This window comes from Chenopodium quinoa, unplaced genomic scaffold (assembly GCF_001683475.1).
Source record: "Chenopodium quinoa cultivar QQ74 unplaced genomic scaffold, ASM168347v1, whole genome shotgun sequence".
Lineage (NCBI taxonomy): Eukaryota > Viridiplantae > Streptophyta > Magnoliopsida > Caryophyllales > Amaranthaceae > Chenopodium > Chenopodium quinoa.
Genome location: NW_018744633.1, coordinates 2,857,533 through 2,881,834, shown reverse-complemented (window position 1 = coordinate 2,881,834; position 24,302 = coordinate 2,857,533). Strand labels below are relative to the sequence as shown.

The 24,302-nt window shown below is 33.9% G+C and overlaps 2 protein-coding genes and 1 non-coding gene across 7 annotated transcripts; 1 reads left to right on the top strand and 2 right to left on the bottom strand.

The window, feature by feature from the left end:
• Nucleotides 1-401: 401 nt before the first annotated feature.
• On the bottom strand, nt 402-10,760 carry LOC110700989 (heat stress transcription factor B-4-like). Of its 3 annotated transcripts, none has more exons than XM_021878559.1 (4): nt 9,411-10,756; nt 6,353-6,513; nt 2,979-3,280; nt 402-1,308 (listed from the first exon to the last, which is right to left on the bottom strand). In XM_021878559.1, the coding sequence occupies exons 3-4, from the start codon at nt 3,198-3,200 to the stop codon at nt 736-738; spliced, it is 795 nt and encodes a 264-aa protein (XP_021734251.1). In that variant the 5' UTR covers nt 3,201-3,280; nt 6,353-6,513; nt 9,411-10,756; the 3' UTR covers nt 402-735. The 3 variants fall into 3 exon arrangements, with proteins under 3 accessions (XP_021734251.1, XP_021734249.1, XP_021734250.1); XM_021878558.1 differs by having other exon boundaries at nt 403-1,308; nt 2,979-3,283; XM_021878557.1 differs by having other exon boundaries at nt 2,979-6,513; nt 9,411-10,760.
• A 59-nt stretch (nt 10,761-10,819) lies between these two features.
• TRNAP-UGG lies at nt 10,820-10,891 on the bottom strand. Its single transcript has one exon. It is a non-coding gene; the product is annotated as a tRNA-Pro (tRNA).
• A 5,422-nt stretch (nt 10,892-16,313) lies between these two features.
• Nucleotides 16,314-24,149, top strand: LOC110700988. 3 transcript variants are annotated; one of them, XM_021878553.1, is made up of 9 exons: nt 16,314-16,668; nt 16,785-16,876; nt 17,195-17,266; nt 18,186-18,292; nt 18,552-18,607; nt 19,049-19,223; nt 20,566-20,661; nt 21,436-21,735; nt 22,515-24,149. In XM_021878553.1, exons 1-9 carry the CDS (start codon nt 16,519-16,521, stop codon nt 23,372-23,374), a joined length of 1,908 nt encoding a protein of 635 aa, XP_021734245.1. In that variant the 5' UTR covers nt 16,314-16,518; the 3' UTR covers nt 23,375-24,149. The 3 variants fall into 3 exon arrangements, with proteins under 3 accessions (XP_021734245.1, XP_021734246.1, XP_021734248.1); XM_021878554.1 differs by lacking the exon at nt 20,566-20,661 and having other exon boundaries at nt 16,322-16,668; XM_021878556.1 differs by lacking the exon at nt 16,314-16,668 and having other exon boundaries at nt 16,856-16,876; nt 18,135-18,292.
• The last annotated feature ends 153 nt before the right edge of the window (nt 24,150-24,302 follow it).

Here is a 24,302-nt window from a genome sequence, read left to right as displayed (position 1 = left end):
TTATTGCCATGATATATGGATAAAATTCAATGAGCTTTCTTTTGGATTTATTTATAAAGCAGGAATAAAATCAACTAAAGCTTTCTTAACACATTTTGACCCTAACATTTTTTTTTTCTTTTTAAAAAATAAAATTATAAAATCAGCTTTCACCCTTGAAAACTTTTCCAGATACTGGGCCATTAAAGATCTTTATAAGTGGCCCCTGCTTTTGAGGAGGGAATCATGGCATATACAATAGTATCAATTTTAACATACCTTGTAATTATTGCCATGCACAAATTTTGTAAATCCCAATTGAAAGAAAGAAGATGCAATAGAATATTTTTGGACCAACAACAAGATATACTTACTTACATTTATACACCAAAGTCATTGATGATTAAAGTCATAGAACATTCAAAAAAAGGACCTTCATTCCTGTTACAAATATATAATTATTTTCCAACAACATAATTAGTGAATTAGTTCCTAAGTTTTCAGACACATGCATGCCACTAATGGCATACTTTATCACATAATACATACTCCGAATTAAATTTCATGCAATAATCCATGAAAATGATGAAATTAATTAATTAAGCACTTTCTTTATGTAATTAATCAAAACTTCACATCTGATGATCTTACAAAGTAAAAATGAAAACTCTACTAGTTAAAACCTAGCCATCTAGCTAATAACAGTGCTTAACATAATACTAGTACTAATTAATATTCGTCGTCTTGATCATCATATCAAAGGTTTCCTTCTGCTAGGTGCATTCTTTTCTTGCTCTGAAGAGGGACTCCAAACAGCTTGATGGTCTCTCTCTTGCTCGCGTCGCCTTGATTATCTTGATCATCCAATTCTATGAGCTTAGGGGGTGCTGCTGCCATTGCATTATAATTAGGAGGGCGATTTTGGTCATTTCCATTGTTAGGCACAGCTGGTTTAACATGGTTTTGAATGAAATAGATAATGTCATTGTAAAGGGTTTTCATGTGGTTGAGCTCAGATAAGAGCATGAAGTTCCTCTTCCTTAGCCTTTGGTTGTCTTCCGTTAACGCCGTTAAGATATCGTTGTTAGGCCCGCCACTTGGCTTCGGAGAAGGTAACGGAGAAGACTGATCAATGTTTATCCAAGATCCATGTTCCTCGGGCGGTGAAGGAAGATACTGTGGTGGAAGTAATACTTGGTCTTGGTAGTGAATTTGGTGGTGGTGTTGTGGAGTTTTCCTTCTATGAATTTCACATAATAGGTGTTTCTCCCCTTTCTTGAAGTACTCATTTGCAAACTCCCACCTATCTGCAACTACCTTCTTGAAACCCTAAAAAAAACAAGAAAAAGGGTGTTAATATTACTCAATCTAATGGGATATTACTATATTAGCAGTAATCAAATCTCAATAATAGTTATGCAATACACTAATTATGAAGAAAATACATGAATGCAAATTGTTTCTCAAATAGTACTTTTTCAATATCCCTTTTGTCCAAAAATAATTATATCATGATGATAATTTACAAATGTGACAACGGAATCTAAATGGAAGCAGTGCATAATTGTGTCACTTGGGACTTGCAGACAAGAAATACATGTACTGTAGATCCAATGGTTATAGTTAGATTTGATGGCTTTATTCAAATGAATTATTGTACTACACATTTCTTTTTTGTCATAACTATTTAATACGGAGTACTTCGTACGTATGTATACAATCCCGCTACATCTCAGAGATACCAGCGACGAATGTAGCTGACTAGCTGTGTAGGTAACAAACCCGCCGGAAGAGTGCTCCCACATAGCAACCTCCACCACATTTTGGTGTTTAAAAGTGAAACATGGATATATTAAAGAGTCAAGAGAAACATAAAGAATAGAAATGTGCATATACTAATAACAGAAAGTTGTACGTAGAATAATATTTAGTAGGATAAGATACAGATGCATAAGGGACAGTAATCAAGACAAAGAAGCAAGAGAATCTTGAGATCTCACTAACAGTTCACATGGTATTTCAAATAAAAATGAATATATTAACACTAAAAAACTCATTAGTAATTAGTAGCACAAATCTATATGTATATAACAGACATTTCTTACCAAATACCTAGAGAACCAAAAGTCTACATCGATTCAAACAAAATCATCAAACAATTATTCCCTTGGGAAATAAAAATGAAAAATAAACCAAGCTAAGTATGTACAACTTGGGTTCATAAATCTAACAAAAATAATGCAACATTTTTAAATTTAAGGTTATTCAAACTATGATCAGATCACCAATTTAAAATAAACTTTTCTTAAGGCTCTAAATAAAAGTATAAAAAAATATGCAAAACTTATTTAAGTTAAAGATTTGAGGATGAAATAATCTGGTTCAGATTCCACCACATTTAAACTAGTTTTATTGATCTTTTTCTCGGTTATTACTCAGACTCTTTGTATCACATTGGTTTATCTTAATACAGTATTTAGGATACAACAAGACAAATGGAGACTCCAAGTTAGACACAGATATACAGACAAAATCCCTAAAAGTAACTGAATCTAAACCTTTCAAATGCTTTGATATATGTTTCAAAGATTCCATCAAAGTTCAAGAAACATGGTTATTCACAGCATTTTTGGTTTCTCTTGAAACACTGCATGACTTAGGAATGCTTTTTAACAAATGAATCAAAAGTGATTAAATCAATAATCTCATAACATAGGCTTGAACTCATGTTGTGCATACATTCATGCTATATTACTCAGTATCTTCATTTCGTCTCAAATACCCATATCAACTCTAACATGGATATGAGCATTACTCGACACTTAAATTTGGACCAAAAACATTGATATTTTTTATAATATAGCCAAGTCGGACACTACGACATGTGCCCGTCTCTAACACATCATCAACGAACTCGAATTCGAGTAACCTAGTATCAGCATCAATGCATGCAAATATTTGTGTTAAGAAATGAATGTTGAGCATAGTAGTTAACATACATAGGTGTTAAGCTGTCTGACAAAGCTAGAGAAGTTGTTGTGCTTGAAGTAGTTAGGAAGGAGATCTCTAGCAAACTCAGGAGGGCGCCAAACAACGAAAGTGGTCTCATCTTCACCCCAAGATACAATGTGGTCGGTACGAGGATCATCAACAAGTTGGTAAGTCTTAGTTAAGAAAGGAGCAGGAACTGATTTCTGAGACTCTGACACTGAGAACACCATTTCCTGGTGTTGTTCTTGATTAAGATGATGTTGATGTATGCTGTGATGATGATGATGGTGAAGAAGAGGATCACTCCTTTCTACTAAAAATGCCATTGTAGTCAGTGATAAATTCTTTGAAATAATGTAAGATGATAAGAACTTAGGGCATGTACTATGATATAAAGATGATGATGATGATATAATATATAGTATGATGGAAATGAGAATGAAGAGGGGATTATATGATATGCTCTCCAGCTGCTCTACTTGTTGCTCAGCTATTGCACTCACTACTATTACTGCTGCCTAGCTAGTGCTATTTACATACTCCTATTCTCTCTCTCTCATCATAAATTTCTAACTTTAAGAAGCAGAAACATATGACAAAATCACTAAAATAAAAGCAGTGATTCTCTCTCTCTCTCTTTCTCTCTCTCTTACTCTCCTTTCCCTTCTCTATTTTTCTTTCTCACTGGCTTTCTAACTTTAAGAAGCATATGACCATGTCAGAAAAGTCTAGGGTATTTTTAATTTGGCTATTATGAGATCCAATCAAAGTTATTAAGCTATTGATTGTCCCCCTTGGAAGCTGTAAATATATAGGAGAATTTGTTTTACTGTTAAGCAAAAATAGTATAGAAATTACACCTCCCTTTGAAAACTAAAGGAATGGGGACCTCAACTCAACTTATTCGTGTTACACTGGCTTAAATGAGATTTGGGCTCAATCCTTACCAACCATAAACTTAATTAAATTTAAGCACATAAAGACATGCTCACAAATTTCTGATCCTCCTGTAGGTCCGTAACTAATACTGTAGTTATTAATTTACATATAAAAGAATTATCCCCTAATCTTAAATGGTGAGTACACAAATTTTACCTCGCGGTAATAATAAAGGAAAACACATTTTATATTTTTAAAGATACTAATTTACTAGAGTAATAGGGGTCTGTATCTTACTTTATAATTCACCCTTTTATACTTTTACCATCACCATTTTTCAAAGTTTGTATCTTTCTATTCTCCTTTCTTCTTCCACTAAAGAAAAAAACTCCAACACATTTTTCACATAACATTGGAGGTAAAATGAATCATTGGAATCTACATATATACACTAGGAATAACAAACCAGCATTATAATTAAGAAAACAAGGTACATTCTGCAATATTCTTTGGGTCATCCTATATTCAAAATAGAAGCAAAGGACAATGGATGAGAGAGAAAGGGACAATATTATTCCAAGTTCTATTAAACTATTATAACATATAGTAGCTCAAAATTCATTTTTATATGAAAAAAGTTATAATAAGGAACATTCCTATCTCCTACCATATGATATGAGTTTAGTATACAGTAAGTAGATATCCCAATCTTATTATTAATTCATTTGTTTTTTCGTTGTTCAAGGTACACCCGTGACTCTACAAAGAGAAAGAGAAAGGGTTGGAACGTGTTCCTTCTCTCAACCCTTTGCCTTAAAAAATCACTTTTCATCTTCTCTCTTTCGGCCACAACTCTAGTGGGGCGTGGGACTATGTCCTAACAGCTGCTTCCCTATGTGGGGAGTTAAACAGTTCTACTGTAACAAATGAACTCATCTAGATTCTCCTAAGTAGGGTCCATATTACTATTTTAAATATGAAAATTACTTCAAAAACCAACAAAGCATCCTTAATTATAATCCCCATTCAAATAAAAGTTGATACGAGTATTTAGTACTCCATAAGTCCGTAGTATGTTATAAATATATAATCGATTGGTAGATGAAAAGAAAATTAGTCATGACATAAGAACTCAAGTATTCAATATGTTGTGTTGTAATTGATCAAGACTACAAGTAATTTAGTGATTTGTACTATTTATCAGCTTTTTATGAATTTGATACAGAAATAATAATGAATTCAGAAAAAGTAGTGAAGAAAAAAAATACAGCATGATGAATTACCTAGTTATTAACATCATCATTTGATGGAAATGGTAGGCTATACTTACCGATTTCCTTTACCCCCTATTCTTGTTAATCAATAAACAAACTCCCAAAAAACCAAAGAAGATACAGAAACAACTGATTACATCACATGCGATTAGTTTTCTATTGTTTCCTAATATATAAAATAAATAAATAAACAAATAAAGTTTACTATCTTCATAAGGGTTAAATTTTAACATATTGTTCTATGCACATACTCAAAAGTAAGCTAAAGAAGCTAAACCACACTTCAAGTGAGTGGAATTACAACATGATAGTTCAATAAAGCACTGGTAGATGGGGATTAACTTGTGAAAACTTCATCTCAGAGAAAGGCAAAATCATTCAAGTACCTTAAAATGCACCATCCAACCACCTATGTTAGTAACAATGTCACTGGAATTGGATCATATCTTCCAGGCCATTCTCTAAGATGGATGTATCATCCCTCAATAGAGATAACAATGTAAGATCTTAATGAATAAAAAAATCGAAGTTAACTATAACTTACACAAGGTATATTGTTCCACAAGTAGTTAACCAAGTCATTTTTAACATTCATAGCATATACTACGAGCATACATACACATTAACTTGTCTGAATCAAAAGCCCATCACTAGCTGTCAATGTTCCTTGGTCACCTTATCCTAGACTCAATCTCCCAACAAGGCCATATCTAGCACAACTAATAATGTCAATGTCGTCACTCGGCCACACCATCCTTCCTTCCTTCCCCATAAACTTATTACTAGGTTCTATCTACCACCTTATTATAACATGTATAAGTATATATCAAAACAATCGCTTTTGTCACTTTCTTCAATTCTCCGAACGATCATATCACTAGACTATTTATTAGCTCAAAAAAATTCAACACAAGTAAAGAACATCCTAGATATTATGTATCCTCAAATCCTAATTTTTCCCGTTGAGAATGATTTTGTTTTCTTTCATCTTGTCTAAAAAAACTTCACATCTTGTATGTAATGTTAAGAGTGAGCTAGAAAAATAAGGAAGATTCTATTCTGGATTTGACTGATTCATTGTAGGCTCAGAGAATACAGGGTTAAATTATGCATTACATCACATGACCAATCTCTCTCCATGTGATAAACTGCACTACTTCCATATACCACAGACAAACATACACACACTCATTTACCAGAGTGTGGGGTCAGAAGAGAGAAAGAGTTACCTCAATATGTGCATGGATTTGGACACGGACGTGGACCTCAGTGCATACCTTTTTCTTTTCTTTTTTTTTTTTGGGTTTGGGTTTCCTTTTCTGTTTGTTGCTTTACGTTCATAGCATTTTCTCCACAATTATTGCTGGTCACTGTCACTACTATCTTAAACCTGTATGCATTACACGAACTATAAGTCAATATAAATCTTATGTTATTTAAGTCAGTGGAACAAAAGAAGCATACCTATAATTAGAAATCTCCTTATTCTTGTAAGACTAGTTGTTCAAATTAATTACCAATTCAATATGCAGAATAAAAGGGTGAGAATACTCAGGGGGAGGGAATATATCTGCATATGAACCAACATCATAAAGCAAGATACTTTTTGAGACGAACTTTGTGTTTGTGTAATTGTGTTGGACAATAAGTCAAACTAAGGCCAAAATTTACATATAGGGCTACCCAAGTTCAATATGCAACGATTATACGTTTAGATAAGGTGAAAGGAATGCAGCCTAAGCAATTTAGTGGCTGGCTGGCAGCCATATGAATACGCACTATGTACTCGGTAACTAGGGTGTTTTAAAATCCATGGAAGTATTTGTTTCAGATACAAATCCCATACTTTGAAAGGTTGTCATCATAGAGTAACATAAAAAGTGCTTCTACAACACAATAACGATTCAACAATATGCTTTAAGCCAGCCACAAATTGAGTCACTAACATATATGCTGGCGAGCAAGCTAGACTTAGATGCCAAACACGGTAGAAAATGCACATAGATGATTAATATGGTGCATATGCTGGTATTTTTTCATTTTTTTACCATTCCTAAGAATCAAAATGGATAGCTGTACAAGACTATTTAAACATAAGGAGTACGATCAAAAAGAGTCAAAAGGACAAATTACAGCAAACATCAAAAGTGTTTAATTTAACCCAATATTGTGGTCTAAGAACAGAACAAAGATGTAATCAGACAATAAAACACAGAAATACAAGACAAAATTATTTAAGTTCCTGAAGGGAAAGATATTGATCAGAGATTCAACCCATTATACAATTTTCCTTTGTCCTTTTATAAGTTAGTAGTCAAGACTATCAATAAGAGTGCAAATTAAATATCTCTAACAGCAACTTTCTTGCATAACAGTAAGCCCAACAGCTCCTAGTTGATTTTAGGGATCAATAAAAATAAAAAAACTCAAACCCTTATTTTCAGAGGTACGTTAGATTTGTAGGAAGCTACTCCTGAGATTAGTGGCGATACATAATTGTGGTGGTGTTTTGGATGGTTGTAGTGATATTTCAAAAGGATCAAATGGTACTTTAGAGGCTTGTAAGTGGTTCAAGAACAACAAAACTTTGCCAATTCCCGAGATCAACCTATTAGCTCTTAAAGGGTGCCCTAGTTTAATAAATAAGGTTTAACAGTGAAGGCTCCATGTATACAAATTAACAAACGTTCATGCCAGAATAATTATAAAATCTCACATGCTAAGGATCTGGTTAAGCCTAACTTTTAAAATAGTACATATCATAATCAATGTCCATATCATACTCTTCAAATCTAGAATAATGGGACGAAAGACTAAAATTATACTAATAGTAAAAAACAATCTTTCTAACAAGTGTGGATTTGTGAGGCCCACTAAATTTAGCTGTTAGTATATTCAAAGATATCTTTAGTCTTTTCCCCGCTTCTGAAAGTGAGCATAGAGATGCTTGAGTTGAGAATATCAAAGAGAAGGTCAGAAGAAAGAAACAGACTATATGACATATTATATTCATATAATTTTCTTTACACTTATACACCTTTAATAAATTACTCGTATATTATATAGTTTTCAAAGGAAGAAGATAAAAAAAGATACTCTTGTGGTGGATGCGAGTTTCAAAGACAAACAAAATATGCTTTAGAGAAGAACATTTCTTCTTTTTCACTCGTAGGAAAGACAAAGCATATGGGTCAGTCAGTAGCTCCTAACAAGGCATTAGAAAAATTCATGGATTGTTGTGTACTCCGGAAAAGAGATAGAAAGAGAAATTTTCATATGATTTTCTTCTTCTTCAACCCCTCCTTTTTCCCCACTTCTTCTAGAGATCTGTGGATATAAGCAGTGGCAGCCTTCAGTTTTTGTTTTTGTATGCATGTTTATTATACTAACTACTAATACAGGCTAGCACGTGCAAGCAATTTCATTCACTTTGGAAAGCATCTAGGGATGATGGTATGTTTTTAATAGGGTGTAGTGTTAATTCCCATCTTTTAGCTACTACGGTAAGAATGTCACTGAGTTACTCTCCTCTTTTTTATTATTTTAGGATAAGAATTAGAATCTTATTATATAGAATAATCGGATAATGTAGGAGGTTACATTTCCAGATAATAATAAAAAAAAAAAAAAAAAAAATGGGATTCATATCTTAAGAAATGTAGAAAACAGCATGATTAACGGATGGAATTGAAGTTAAATTCATGTGAGAATTGAAGTTCCACTTGTTTTAGCTAGAGTTTTTGTCAACCCAACAACTTTACGCTATTCAACTTCCCATGAAGTTACAATGTCTAAACTTGGGGTAAATTATCGTAACTGTGGTAACTTCTTTTATATATAAAGAGGAATATAATCTCACTAGGTTGAACGTTGTGGAGTGAAGACAAGATATAGACATGGAAGAAGCTAAGGGGTGTCATGGTATACTAAATTTAAAATGTTGGGTGAAGACAAGATATAGACATAAGAGAAGGGGTGTCATGACATGGTTGTTTGTTACTCCATGGATCAACCCACTAGAAAAGGCCATGGGTAAAACAAAATTCAGCACATTATTACATAAAACGACAGGTTTGGTGAGTTTCTAATTCATCTTGAATAGTACACTAGCCACATCAATCGACTAAACTAGTATATAGCACTACATATAGTTCAATAGATGTGATTATCAAGGAGGAAATCAAACACATCAGAGTGACAGAGAAAAATAACAACATTAACTATACTGGTTATTATATCAGGGTTAAATTTGTTAATTACTATAACAGGAAGCAAAAATTAACATACCCATGTCTCATATATCTTGACAGCCTTGTCCATGTTCAACTGATCCAAACCATCATCACAGCCATCACTTGTTTCAAACCCACCAGAATGACGACCCAGATAGCTATCCGAACTTCCCTAATCAAAAAATGCTAGAATAGATTAGCGAAATTGGAATACAAATCTGATTCTAAGATAATTCCATGTCAGCAATGTTATTCACACAAAAGTATTCACTTTCAAAATGCACCTAATAATTGAAGAAAAGTTAGGAAATACAAAGTAAAAATTACAGTATTGTTTAAGAAAAATATGACTGAGACTTGACAGAAACTGAGTGGTGGGACTACAAGTCCATGTTTGCACTAGGTGAGCCAGAAAATCCCCTTTGCAACGATTTAGGCAGCCTTAACAATAGATACCACACCAAAGCTAAAGTAAACATAAAACCAATTCTACAAACCCTCACCTTTGGTCCATATGACTTCTTCTATAAGGGTGTTTGATGATAATCAGATGCGGGAAAAGGAGCAGATAGTTAATATTACTAATCTCCTTATAAGTCAATTATAAGAGAAGATTAAATTACCCAATTAGCCATCATAATTTAATTGTTCCTTAATCACTGATCAAAGTAAAATATACTAATCTCCTTGTGTATAGCTCCTAATATTCAAATAAATAGCTAATAATTTGAAACTACAAAGTACTAATTTGCACACGCTCTACTACAGAAATTTGCGGATCAATCTGCTATGGAGTATTTGCTAATTCTACCTGCCAATAATCTATCAGCTATCTATTCTATTCTGCATTTACTAACTGCTAAAGTCCAAACAAGCCTAAAAATGATAAGCAATTCAATATTCAAACTGCCAAGAAAAGGGTCCTTCACATGAAACATGATTTGTTAGGCCTAGGCAGACTAAGATGTGGTACCACACTATAACATGTCTTCTACCATTTACTGAGAGGAGAATACAGACAAGGAGAAGATGGAGTTGGACCATAATAGAATTCAGATAAACGTAGTAGCATACTTGCAATTCTACACAATGAACCAAGAATGAAGATTTTCAAATCTTATACGGAGTATTTAACAAATAAATACTTTGAATTAACGCAGCATGGGCCCTTATAGATTAAGTGAGGTGAACTATAGAAGACACTGCTATTCAGCGGTCTGATTCAAACAAAAGTCATCACCTAAGGACCACAATACCCCATAACATGTTAAGCAATATAGCTCCAGACGACCATGGAGAAATTCCAGAAGGAGGAATGCCTTCTGTGGGCCCTTATAGATAAAGTAGCCCAGTCCTATAACGTTAGAAAATGGAAGTTTCAACTAGTTCACACTAAAACAAAACTGCCAGATTTTCAAGGCATACAGAGTGTGACTGAATGAAAATTCCCCAAAATATGAGCTTGGGGCATTCCGAGAATCGAACTCGGGACCTCTCGCACCCAAAGCGAGAATCATACCACTAGACCAAATGCCCACTCTTTTGATTGGTCCAGGGTTTTTTAATCCTAATACAGAAATAAATCATATACAAATGATTCTTCTGTCATCGTTGTTAACTAGCATCATATATAAAAATGTAATTCTACATTATCAAGGCAAAAAGACCAATCATCCAAGCAAGCTAAGAAAACAAAAGAGGTGACCCTTAAAACAAAACCATACTTTGAGAAACGAGTCACCATCCTCAACAAGACACCAAGACAGTTCTTCAAAAAGCCCTTCTTTTGTATATAGCTGACACCTAACTTAAAACCTTATTAACTATTCCTAAAAATCATTAAGATAGAAAAAGCAGTTTATGGGGAACAAAAGAGCCCATAATACATCGAGAAAGATGAAAAACTATCTTACAATAATAGGAAGGAGTAGAGTTACCTAATATGCGAGTATTAGACCTCTCTATAATAATTTGTCTTTTATAATACGCGGTACACATGGAAATTAGAGCATAATGTAGCACTGAAAAGAGATAATGGTAGAGCCACACTTTACTCATCGAGAAATTAAGATATCTCTTGTTTGGTACATGTTCTTTATAATTCTTGTTAAAATAGACATGTATTGAACAGCAGCAATGCAGCTAATCTTAGCACAACATATGCAAGTTATAAAAAAAAGATGATGCATGCAAAATGATAGTTTCAGGCATCTAGTCTCAATAAGCTGCAGCAAAAGGACAGGAAACATCTATTTTTTCACATAATTGTCTTTATCTCCAAGCTCTTAGGCCAATGCTAATCCATTTGATCCATTTGATGATGATGACAGAAACCCAATGATCCCTTATTTAACACTGAGATAAGATTGCAATGTAAGATTACCAACAATTGATAAGGGTGGGAAAAGTAGATCGATACCTGATTTATCTCAAAACAGACGTTCCAAATTGCTAACTAAGAGCAATAATGATTTGTAGTTTAGGCCCCATCAATACTTTACGACCAATGTCAATTACTTACCCCAAAACCACTGCAGATTACTCATTCTCAACTCTGAACAAGCAATTAACATGAGAAAGACAGAGACATTACCAGCTAATGTTCCTAATGTCAGTTTAATGGACAGGTAAAGAATAAATAAGCATAACATGCCATAGAATAAACCTTGGATAACTTTCTATGGAGAAGACCATAAACAAGTACTATTAGATGCAGGCTTACAGCAGTAACACGTAAAAAGAACAGGCAAAATTTGAGACATTCCTGGTAAATGCAAAACACAATTTGATGATAAAAAAAAAAAAAAAAAAAAAAAAAAAAAACAATTGAGCATCTAGCTATGATGAATCCAAATGTTCAACATCCTAGGAACAAGTAACAGTTTACAAAACAAAAAGTGTGGTCAAAGGTCGTGCAAGTAGACATTATGGTGCCAAAGCACATATAGAGGTGTATCTTTGTTCGACGAAATCAAGAACCAGATCTTTCCTATTAAATGGCTAAACCTGGCAGCACGATGTTTAAGGAAGCACAAGACATAACCAAAAGAATAGATATAGGGAGTCCTCAAAAAAGGGGCAAAGTGAAAGTGTTGATGAACATCATTGTTTTGTTTCAGGCTTTCAGCATTTAACATAAACTGCATTGCCTAATTATATTTTGTAATTCAAGAGAAATCAACTAACAAAGAAAGTTGATGACGGATTAATTTTGGACATCACTGTTCGATCTAGGCATGCTATTTAAATTTCCAATAATGGAGTAATTCAATTCAATCACTGTTTCTCTGATCATCAGAAAACAGGAAACCCAGATAAGCCTGCTAAAACATCAGGTGACTTGATTTAACAGATTGCCAGACTAAATGGCACAAAATGAGACGTAAAACAAAACGGCTCAATATAGGTTTCCAAAGAATGACAAAATATAGAATCTTTCTCAAGTGAACCAGCCAACTAGCAATAGTTAATTTGTAATACACATCACTCAAATACTAGGCATTAACCACCAAGCAACCACACACATTATGCAAGCCATTGGAATTTCGAAAGAAGGAACAACATAATTTATTTTAGCATGCTGATGGGCTTCACAGAAACAGATGTAGTAATTCATTATTCAAGATTGAAGTTCATGTACACACACATAGACCAAATTGCAAACCAAGAATGTAAATTCCGCATCTATTGATTTAACAAGACACAACCAGACAATATAACTCTAAAGGTCTCAAACTCAACTCAACAGACAAAGTGTAAATTACCTATCAAAGATGTTGCTACTGAACAAACCACATATACCTCTACATGCTCTATAGACATAATTCCAAACAAGCACATAACAACGGCTATACATGCTCCCACAGCAGCATAATTATGCATAATTTTACACACAAATAAACATAATGCTGAAGTACTATACTCCGTATTATTCAAATTTGAAAGAAGCAATTAGTGTAAGAAATTACAACAAACTCAACTCAACAGCCAAGAATAAATTACTGTAACAATCAAAATGTCTTCACCGGACAAACCATAAACAACTTTACGTACTCCAGAGACGTAATTCCTCGCAACGAGCACATAACAACAGCTATAAAAGCTTCCACAGCTCATTCAAAGCATAATTATGCATAATTTTACAAACAAATAATACAATGCCGAAGTACTATGTACTATGCCTATTATTATTCAATTTCAGAAGAAGCAATTAGGGCAAGACATTACAACAACTCCAACAATTATCTCAATTGTATTAATCATCTAATCACTATCTATTTAAGCTTGATGTAGCATAATTCCACAAATTCAAAATAACACCAAATGCTTAACAAAAACCTAAATGTTCCACTGAAAAAATAACAATCATATACATGTATAAACAAATCTTAGATTATATTTAGTGAAATCAAAATTCCAAGAAAAAACCACATGAGATTCTCAAAACGTTATCCAATGAAACCGTAATTTATGTAGTCATAATCAAAGGCATGTTTTCAAATTTAACCTAAAATTGAAAATAATTGCAATGTATAAATCAACATAATAAAGTAGCAAAGGAATTTAGTAGTTTTGAGTGTGAAACCGATAATTCGTCGCCGAAATCAGGAAGAATGATCGCCTTTTGATGGAGACGGTGAGAAACCCAGATTCTATCTTCGCATCAGTTCGACACTATAGTGGCGCGCAATTGAGTTCGAAAGGATACCACTAGGGGTAAGAAATCTAATTTTATATTCCTTTCGTATTAAAATATTTGACACGGTTTTCATTATCGGGCGTCCTAAATTACAAAATTGTTCATTTCACAAATTATTTTTGTTGAATTGAAATTAATTTTACTGAATCAAAATTATTTTTACAGAACTAAAATTATTTACTTTGATTTTCTATTATATTTCTTCTTCAAATCTACTTATTTTTACTGAACTGAATTATTTTTATTAAAAAAATTTTAAGGTGAAGTGAACAGAGCCTAAATCTTACTTTTTCTCTTACCTCGCTACCCCCACCTCTTTCACTTTTTGTTTTCTTATAATATAAAAATACAAAAGAAAATCATTTTATAATAAACAAATATTTTAAATGGACTCGTTTATAGTTTCCTTAAATTATGTGTCCACCCTGCGTTTCAAGTATTCTGAAATGGAGGGAGTATCTCGTAACATTTCACCACAATCCTCCAAAACCCCAATATTCAAATCCTAAGTACTTAATTCATTATATACTTTTCTATAATGACAACATGATAAAAGTTTGTTGCCTAATTCATCTTCAAACACATTTAGGTCATGTTCTCATTGATTGAACTGAAATGAAATGAATATTTTATAAGAGAAGGAAATTAGGAGCTGAACTAAACTGAGCTAAGCTGAACTGAACTGAACTGAAATGAATATTTTATAAGAGAAGGAAATTAGGAGTTGAACTGAACTGAGTTGAGCTGAACTGAACTGAATTTCAACGTATGAGAACAGGCCCTTAGAGCACTCCCTTAGCAAATTCTAGTATAATAATGTATTTGGGTAATAAAAGTGTAAAAGCAAGTCATAATACAAGCAAAATTGCTATATTCCATAAATTAATTCAAAAAAACACAAAATGAAAACATTTCATGACACGCGCCTTAATATGAACTCTATATAATCTATGTTTTTAGTGTTGTAGTGACATACAAACTATCAGCCTCCATCACTAACTAATTTGATATATAGCAACGACTTTATCTTTTGTTATATCATTTTCTGAAACTAATTTGACTTTATATACTAGAATATCGTTACAAGATCGATCTACACTTTTTGCTTGGTACAACAAAGAGTCGAAGAGTACTTATTAGCCTATGTGACTATACCTTACATTATAGACAAAAATTAACCTTGTATGTACAATTGTTGGTACAATGAATTTCCCATTTACGAGTCGAGTGCTCGTTTGTAAACAAAGGTAGGTACTTCAGATTCTATTTGCTTACCTAATATTATGGGACGGAGGGAGATTTTAGTGTATAGTCCATGTGTTCTTAATACTTTGTTCTATGTCCCTATGTCGCTTTTTAAAGTTTTGAGTGAAATTGATAAGAGAAAAAAGTGGTGGAATCTAGAGTAATTTTGTGCGAGTAAAATTATGGCCCTATATATATTTATGATATGATATGGAACAAAATTTGAGAGACACTTTTTTATGAAAAATAGGGCAAACAAATAAAGACAAAGGGAGTATGTTGTTTTGAGCTAAGTAGTTATAAGTTCACCTAACAACTCAACGTGGTGCATGGACATTGTGAGTTTGTGAATAAGGGTGCTAGAAATTAAATTTGTTAAAATCTCGAGCCGAACCCACTCTCAAAGTGTCTTGTCCATTGAATTCAATTGACTACGGAGTAGTAAATACGGAGTACTAAATAGTGAGACAATGTAAGTCTGTAAGAGTGATTTCGATAGGATAGTTTTTCTTATACGTAGTACGTAGTATATGTTAATAATAATAATAATAATAATAAGGAAATTTTGTGTAGAACTACCCTAAAGATAGAGTCATTTGTGAATAACTACCCTTTTTTTTTTAATTTTTTTTATTTGTGTAGAATTACCCACAAGTTTGAAAACATTTGGATAGCACTACCCATTAATATTTTTCGTCCAATTAAGACGTTATCGGAGATCACTTTTTCCACTTTTGTCACCCAATTAACTCTCCCAATTTGTATAAAGGTTTTAATTTACCTTAATTAACCTAATTAAGGTTTTAATCATAATTTATATTAGGGTTCATGAGTGTAGTATTATTTGGGGATTTAATTTCTAAGGTTTGGGGATTTAATTGAATTGGGGTTTTTGCTTATTTTAGCATTAATTGACCATTGTAATTGAAAAAAGTAAAAAAATGGGCTAAAATAACGTTTTAATGGAATGAAAAACGTTAGTGGGTAGTGCTACCCAAACTTTTCCAAACTTGTGGGTAGTTCTAAATAAATTAAAAAAAATGGTAGTTGTTCACAAATGACGTAGTTTTACACAAAATTCCCTAATAATAATAAAAAAAAAATAAAAAAAATATTAAGATTAGAGTTGATAGTTTAGGTAAAGAAGGGTTTAGGGTTTAAGAAATTCAGTAAATCAACCAAATTGAAGCTTGAAAGCTTCTCTTGAAGAACTTCGTCAATGGAGTCAGTGCTAGGGTTACAAGAGACGAACTATAACCTCGACGAAAATCACAAATTGGTTCCATGGTTAAATTGGGAAGAATGGGATTTCGTCAGACTTTCTCTCTTCTCTTCTTCTCCCGATTCCATTGCCAAAGCTCTTCGTAGAGTATGAAAAACCCTAATTCCTCTTTTTATCAATTTCAAATTAACAATTATAGTCTCCAATTTCAGCATAAATTGATTTAATTGTGTTTTTTTTTTTTTTTTTTTGGGGAGGAGCAGATTGCGGCTTGGCGATGCAGAGGATGTTTACCAATTGTGATTGAATTTACGGCTTCGATTGTCGAAGTTCAGCAAAAAGATCCTTATTTTAGGTGATTATGTGTTTCTAATTTTGAAATTTAGTTTGATTTCCATTGTATAATTAGGCTAACTAGCTGTGTTTATTTGGGAAGCTCCTAAATAAGAGAATGAGCAATATAAAATCGAGTGAGGTTGTACCGTGTGTCCGTGTGCGTGGTATAACCGGTTGTACTATGGGCGCGATGTAAAGTTTGTTAGGAGTGTTTGAATCGAAACCGGAATGTAACATTGTAAATTGACAACAATAAGTTATTATTGCATTTGAATTTGTGATTATGTATCTTATTGGCGGTTGTTTCATTAATTGCTCTTTGTTAATTGGATTGCAGGGAGGAGTTAAGTAATGGAGCTTCGGATTCAGAGGATATACTGGCCATGCTTTATACCATGGCTATTATGAGGTGAGCTTGACAGGACGATTAATTGGAATTATATACTCCGAACATTAGTGTCATTTTACATTTTTGTGATTGCTTAGCCTCTTGAATGTCATTTGTTGAGAACACTTTTATGTGAAAATCTATGGAAAAGTAGAGTTGTGGAAAACTCTAGGATAGTGTCAAAATTACTGGTTTATCTTGCTTAGTTTTTCTATGTCATGGACTATAGAAAAAGAAAAGTGATTTATACAATTCTGCATGGTTTGGTTAATTAAGAGGAAATCGAAGTGCAAATCCTCAGTTAACTAACTATCAATTTCCAAAGTTTTGCCGACAAAGGAAGTATAATTAAGTATTCCCTCTGCTTGTCTTGTGCACACATTTTTATTTTTTTAAAGAGGTGAATACGAAAAGAAGATAGTGGGGTCTGGTTGATTATGAATGAATTTAATAATGGATATAATAAAGAAGACATGATCTAAGGTGAATAATAAAGAAGACAATGGAGTTTGGTTGATCAAATTAGTGAAGGTGAATAAAAAAAAGACTGTACATAGTAGAGAAAATGTGAATTTTATTTAAAGAAAAGATTTTTGGGTCAAATGGGACCTTAATTTGGGATGGAGCCATGGAGGGACTGGGGAGGAGTACCAAATTTCCACTGTTTTTATTCAAGTATAAAACACAGGAAATTTATGTAATTTACACAATTCTTCATGGTTTGGCTTTAAAAGAGAATTAAGCACAATTATACAACCATATGCTAATTTTCTGCTGTTTCCAACTGTCTTGGCATATGTCTATGCTATTCGATGGTACATGGAATATTGGAATTCATGATTTTTTCTTTGGCTCATTTTTTTTAATTGTACTTGCAAATTATTTGCAGTGGATATCCAGTGTAATGGTTGGCTTACCTACTTTACTTTGCTATTATAAGGCTTGTGAATGGAGTTATTGAGAAGACACGTAGCAAACCTGATATGTCAATAGCTGATGGAGCTGTAGAAATCGGCATGCCACGCATGCTGGTCGATGTTCGTCATGGTAAAATTCCTGTGAGAAATGCAATTTGGCTATAATTCACTATTTCATTTCTTCTGTTGTCAAGTTAATATGTAATCTGTAGTAAGTATGCGATTACCCATATGTTTTTTGACTTATTCTATAAAACTAATTATGGGTTGTCTTCTAGGCTAGATTGGTAGGTTGTGTCCCATTGGTTGTTGGGCTTGTGCTGTTTTTCTGTTTCTTGTAATGCCTATGAAATCTGACTTATATTAGTTGGTTTTTCCGCCTTATGTAGAGGGTTCACACCGGGAGCTTCCTTCCCTTCGGATACTTCGTTTAGCTTCTACTAAGGTATGACCTTCCTTCTACCTATTGCATGCCTGAATGAGGAACTTATTGTTTGAAAGCTTAAGATGCACTTTTCTTTGGTTGGTTGACGATAAAAAAACTTATACAAAGTATTTAGTAAGGATGAATTTGGCTGTACACCATGAGCTTATTTGTTCCTGGATCTGCATTTGCGTAGTGAGTTTCTGACCTCTTTGTGCTCATTGTCAGCCTTCTGACATTTCAAAAGCTACATTGCACTTCATAGTGTAGGATTCACATTTTATGGAAGCTTCTGTTAAAGCTTACAAGATATGATAACCCAGCACATTATTTATAGTATTGATAAGCTGTCTTTGTTGTCAGATGCTTATTCATGATATTTGGATATGTGTTATAGCATAATCATTTTTTAATATTTACTGAGTAGTTGTTTTAATGTCTTGCCTGTATTAACATATCCAGGCACTCAATTGGTTGAAATCCTTCTATTGGGATTCTCAAAAGAATGCTATTCCATACCTGAGTGGGAAAAGTATTGATGTCAGGAAGGAAATCAGGTCCAAGCTACGTGATCTAGCCGTCAGTTTGAAAGTCAAGCACAGCTCTGGATCAAATTCTTCACAAGTAAAGGAGAACCGTATGTCATCAACCTTGTAACCTTCTGGAGAATTCTTGTGTACCATTGCTCCACTTTTTTTTTTCTTTGGTTTTGTATGATGTCAGGATAATTTATCATATTGTTGCCAACTTTGTATCTTGTGATTGCCGTATTGCCTTGCTTATCTTGAAAACCTTTGTCTTATAGGACCTGAGGTGCTCACCATGTCTTTTCTTAAATCATAGCTTAGCTAGATTCACTTTAACTTTTTTGCCGAAACTTGGAGATTGTTACCATTGTTAGGTATTTGAGGTCTATTGATTGATTGCATAAGAAAGTACTCCATGAGCAGTTCAATTTATAGGTACGGTCATACGGGAGCGCTAAAAAAACTAGGCACCTAGGGGCCAGGGGAGAGGAACAGACTTATTAAGTTTAATAGTTTTGGATTTTCTTACTGGGTCTTAGATGGCATTTGAAAGGAAATGTTTTTGATTTGCACTTTTGCAGACATGAGAGGTCAGGATACTTCTTTTGGTCTAAGGTTCTAACTTTTAAGCTCTAATGGAAGAGCTAATGATTGTATATTGGGGTTGTTTCTATCTAATTGTTGTGGTCTTTTTTATGTTATCCCATAGGCATGTCAATTATCTGTGTAAATGAAGGAGGAGGGTGCAAAAGTTAAAGTTTCAGACATTGCAGCTGATAGAACCCTTACACACCTTCATAGTTAAACATTGCTTCATTATTATCAGACTGCATAGTTATGTACTTGGAGTAAGTTTTTTCACTGATCTTTTGGTAGTATGGTTGACACTTAGGCATTTGTAGATATTGTAGTTCATGGGAATTGACATGGGGATTGTGAATTACCAAAAGGAGGGTAGGTAAGCCACTTCCCATGTCCCATGGGAATTCCAACCTCTCAAGGATGCTCCACTTCCCCATTTCAACCATTTTATGCCAACCAAACAACATCTCATATATGCACTTAGGAACTCACAGTCCCCCCTATATTTGCTTGCATCTAAACAAGCACATAGGATATACAGGTATTTTCCCTTGTAATTTAACTTATAGCTAATTAATTAGCTTTTTGCTGATCTGTACTAGTGAATAGCTCTTTTATGTGACATGATGGGCCTGCTGGTATATCTTACTTCCATCTTAGGTAATCTTCATGCCTCTATCTTCAGAAAGCCATGAACACAGCCCTTTTAGTATGCCTCTTCTCGATCCTGTGTTTGGTATGCAATTTGTGTAGTTTGTATTAGATAAGGAGCGCATCTGCATTGCTGTATATGCTTTATAATGTCTCAATTTGCTTACATACTTTCGTATAGCGGCTAGGGCTTGATATGATATAGCCTCTCTCATATAGGTTTTAAACATCGTGAACAAATAGTTGGTGCTTTTCACAGACGCAATAAATTTTTGTCCGTTGTGGCTAAGAAAGTCCAATCCTCTAAATATGTAGGTAAGTCATTTTTGGATTGCTTTGTACTAATGTACTGTATGCAGCCCCTCACCTTTTTGAACATTATATTGCAATGACATGACAAAACAATGTTATGTGTATGCAAGTATGTGATTCTGTGCTGTTGATATTATTTGATTCTCTCATCATCTGAAAGTATTTTCTGACTTCTATTGCACACATTTTAATTTTCAATTTCGCCCCTGGCAAAATTCAGAACCCTCTACTGTTATTGTCATCTTTTTTTTTTTTTTTTTTTGCACTGGTTCTTGCCGAATTGGAGATCAGAAACCATACATACCATCTAATGTCCCAACTTGTGTCACCTTTTTGTGAATTTTATCAACTGTTAACAATTTTGTGTATATTATAATTTAATAAAATGAAATTATATCTTGTCATGTATACATTCTTAAACAGGTGATATGCCAGAAACAAAATGAAAGAGAAATTCCCAACTGCTCCCCCCAACACACTCATACGCAAATGCACACAATGTTAAATTCCTAGGGTCTATTAATTTGTTTTGTAGTTGAACCTGTAAGACCTAAAATTTCCCCGAAACTCATCACCTTCCAACTATGAAATTCTTTTGTTAATGGTGTATACACAATCTTATTACTGATTTGGTTGGTTAATTAGCTTTTTTCAGTTAGAATTGGTACTCTTTTTCAATAGGTATTTTGGATTTTGATTGCATTTGTCAAATGCTATAACAATGATAAACTACTACACCTTAGCATAGTATGACACTTGTTTTCTTGATGTTTTCAGGATCTAAGAAGCAGATAAAGAGGGCTTTAAAAAGCCTTGTTAGATTATATTCTTTCTTTTCATCAGATGTGGTCGCAGTGTTGCTGGAGTTCTTACTTAATGCATCAAACTCAATAGACTTGGTGAAAGCTCCAGAAGAAATTCAGATTAAGTTGAGCTTAGATGTTGCTGAGGCTGTATTTGATGAATGGAAACCTGTGATAAGTAAGGTCTCCAAAAAGGAACCAGAGCTACTTCTGAGTCTCTTAAAAGCAGTTCTTGACATGATTGAGTCTCGAAAACTCATTAGAGATGATTTTGGTAATTACTAAGCCTTTCGTTTAATTTTGTTGTTTTGATCTGATGTCCTTTTCTGTGTAGAGATAATAAGAGATATCAGCAACTTTTTTTGCTTCTGTTAAAACCAAAGTTAGATTTATACCATTTTGGTAAGGGCCATTCTGATCCTTTTCAGCTGAAACATCCTTATTGCATTTAGCTTGACACCACCTCTTCATTGTTATTATTTTTCTTGGCAGCAAATTGTTTGACCGCCTAATTTTAATCTTGGTACTCCAATACTGCATTATTGTGATCTGTTGTCACATACAAGTGTTTTTATGCAATTATGTCTCTTTGTAATCAAGGTTATCTAGTAGATGGGATTAATTAGATGCCTTCTCTGATGTTAGTACTCTTCTTTTCCTCTGATTTGATTTTTTATTTTATTATTATTATTATTTTTTTTTTTAACTTTTTATTACAAGCGTATTGCCATATTCTGTTAATTTAACAACATTTGCTGGGCAGATCAATTTAAAAGCAGCCTTACTCAAGTAATTTAAGACTAAACTATTGTCTTTTTTTTTTTTTTTTTTGCTGTTATACGGTTAATTAGCAATGAACGGGGCAACAAGATTAGACTGTTTAAGTGTTTAACTCAATTTTAGTATAATTCAGTGTATATATGATAGTTATCCGTTGATATAAATACATTATCAATTTGATCTTCCATTTTTTTTTTCTTTTTTCTTTTTTTTTCTTTATTTTTTTATTTTTTTTTATGTTGATTATCTAAACATCACTTTATGCATCTTTAGGCAGTGAACATATCAGCCTACTGCAGTATGATCCAGAGATGCAAAGAATTGGAGTTCTATCTTCGCTATTTAAGTGCCTGGTGCTAGTTCTCAAAGGTCTTAAATTATTTCAACACGAAGTAACAGATGACGTGGGTTATCTTCCTAAGATATCGTTGATTGAGCTTGTGAGGAGATGCTTTCACATCGCAGACCCTGATAACCGGGACCTTCTGGATTCAGCCATGCTGCTGGCAGAAATGGTTCGAGATAGCTATCTGAGTGAGAAGCTTGGCAAATTGTCTTCCCTCATTAAACTTTATCCAAGACTTGCTGAAGATGGTGCTTCAGATGTGAACCCCAATGATCTTATACGTCAAGACAAGTATATTCATGAAGCTGCTGAGAAATTGGAATTGATTAAACGTCGTAAGATTAACAATGCAGGTATCCGTAGCAGTCAAGATGACATTGTGGAAGATTCAAATATTTGGGTCATTGCTAAATCATGGAAACCATGCCCTATAGGAATGTTGCCTCGTGATGTAGGTTCGTCGGGATGTCCACCTGTCCTTGACCATGCTGTTGATTGTGAAAATAAGGGGCCTTTGAACTCAACGGATTCCGAGAAACATCTCGAATTAAAGAGTTGCAGTAAAAGGAAACATAGCGGTGATACTGAGACAATAAATGACTCGAGCAAGGAGATGATGAGAGAGATTCAGAATTCCGATTTCTGCAAGTCAGATAATTCAAATTCTATTGCAACATCTGATGGGATAAAAGGTCTACTTTTGATTGGTGGGGATTGGCAAAAGGTGGGATACCAAGAGCTTCAAGACATCAAATCCCGCATCAGCATTTTAGTGAATATGAGATGAGTTGACTAATGGACTACTCGTATCCGAATTTTGTTGTAAGTTAATCACATTTTAGAGTTTAGTTTTGGTTTTGCGTTGGGTTATTTGCTACCACAGTTTTTTCCAATGATAAATTATTTGTTGTTATGCATGCTCGTCTTTAAGATTACCTTAATGACATGTACCTCTGAAGAAATTGTACCAGTTATTGCAGTTTTATGAACAGCCAGTACCTCTCGGCCAATGTCAAGTGACGTGGATCTTGAACGCCGATAGCTGTATTAAATCGTCTGGTGGAAGAAGGCCGGCAGGGGCGACCTGAGAACACATGAGCAGTACAGGATAGCAACCTCCCCAAGAAACGTGAATCCAAATCACCCATATATTGGTGATCTGGTTTGGGAAGGGGCAGCAGAATGCCTCATTCATGTGTTCTCATATCGCTCCTGTAGGACTTCGCCACCTGTAACTCGAACCTCTTAATTAATCTTGTGATAGTGTGATGAATGGTTGCTGGTGATTATAGCTGAGGATTTGTGTGTTGGAATTTATAGTGCAACTAGGAAATCTAGTACATGTGTACTCCATTAGTCCAGTGTACTGCATGATATAATATGGTACTTAGTTTAGGGAGTTGTACAACATATTCATCTTTGAGTTTGTACTGCTGCTGATGATATGGTACTAGCTTTGGAAACTTGTACTCATGTTATCTTTCAGTTTGTACTACTACTGTTGCTTTTGACCTTTTGTAACTTGTACTGACTTTGAAGTTGTCAGGCACTGTACTTCCCATAAAAAAGGGGATTGTTAGTTTGTTAATGTTGTTTTCCCAAAGTACCCCTCGACTCTCTCCACAGACTCCACCTATTTGCCTTTTAAAGCTCCAAACTAATGTGTGTCCGAGATGATGTCGTAAGTTAAATTGATGCGTGATATGTAATCACAT

Bases quoted from the DNA above. Each gene is read 5' to 3' on its own strand.
- LOC110700989 (XM_021878557.1), bottom strand. From the start codon at position 3,296: ATGGCATTTTTAGTAGAAAGGAGTGATCCTCTTCTTCACCATCATCAT. The intron at 1,309-2,978 runs GTATGTTAACTA...TGTTTTTTTTAG, and splicing joins TCAGACAGCTTAACACCTAT to GGTTTCAAGAAGGTAGTTGC.
- LOC110700988 (XM_021878553.1), top strand. From the start codon at position 16,519: ATGGAGTCAGTGCTAGGGTTACAAGAGACGAACTATAACCTCGACGAA. The intron at 16,877-17,194 runs GTGATTATGTGT...ATTGGATTGCAG, and splicing joins CAAAAAGATCCTTATTTTAG to GGAGGAGTTAAGTAATGGAG. The intron at 19,224-20,565 runs GTATGTCATCAA...TCTCTCATATAG, and splicing joins TTCACAAGTAAAGGAGAACC to GTTTTAAACATCGTGAACAA.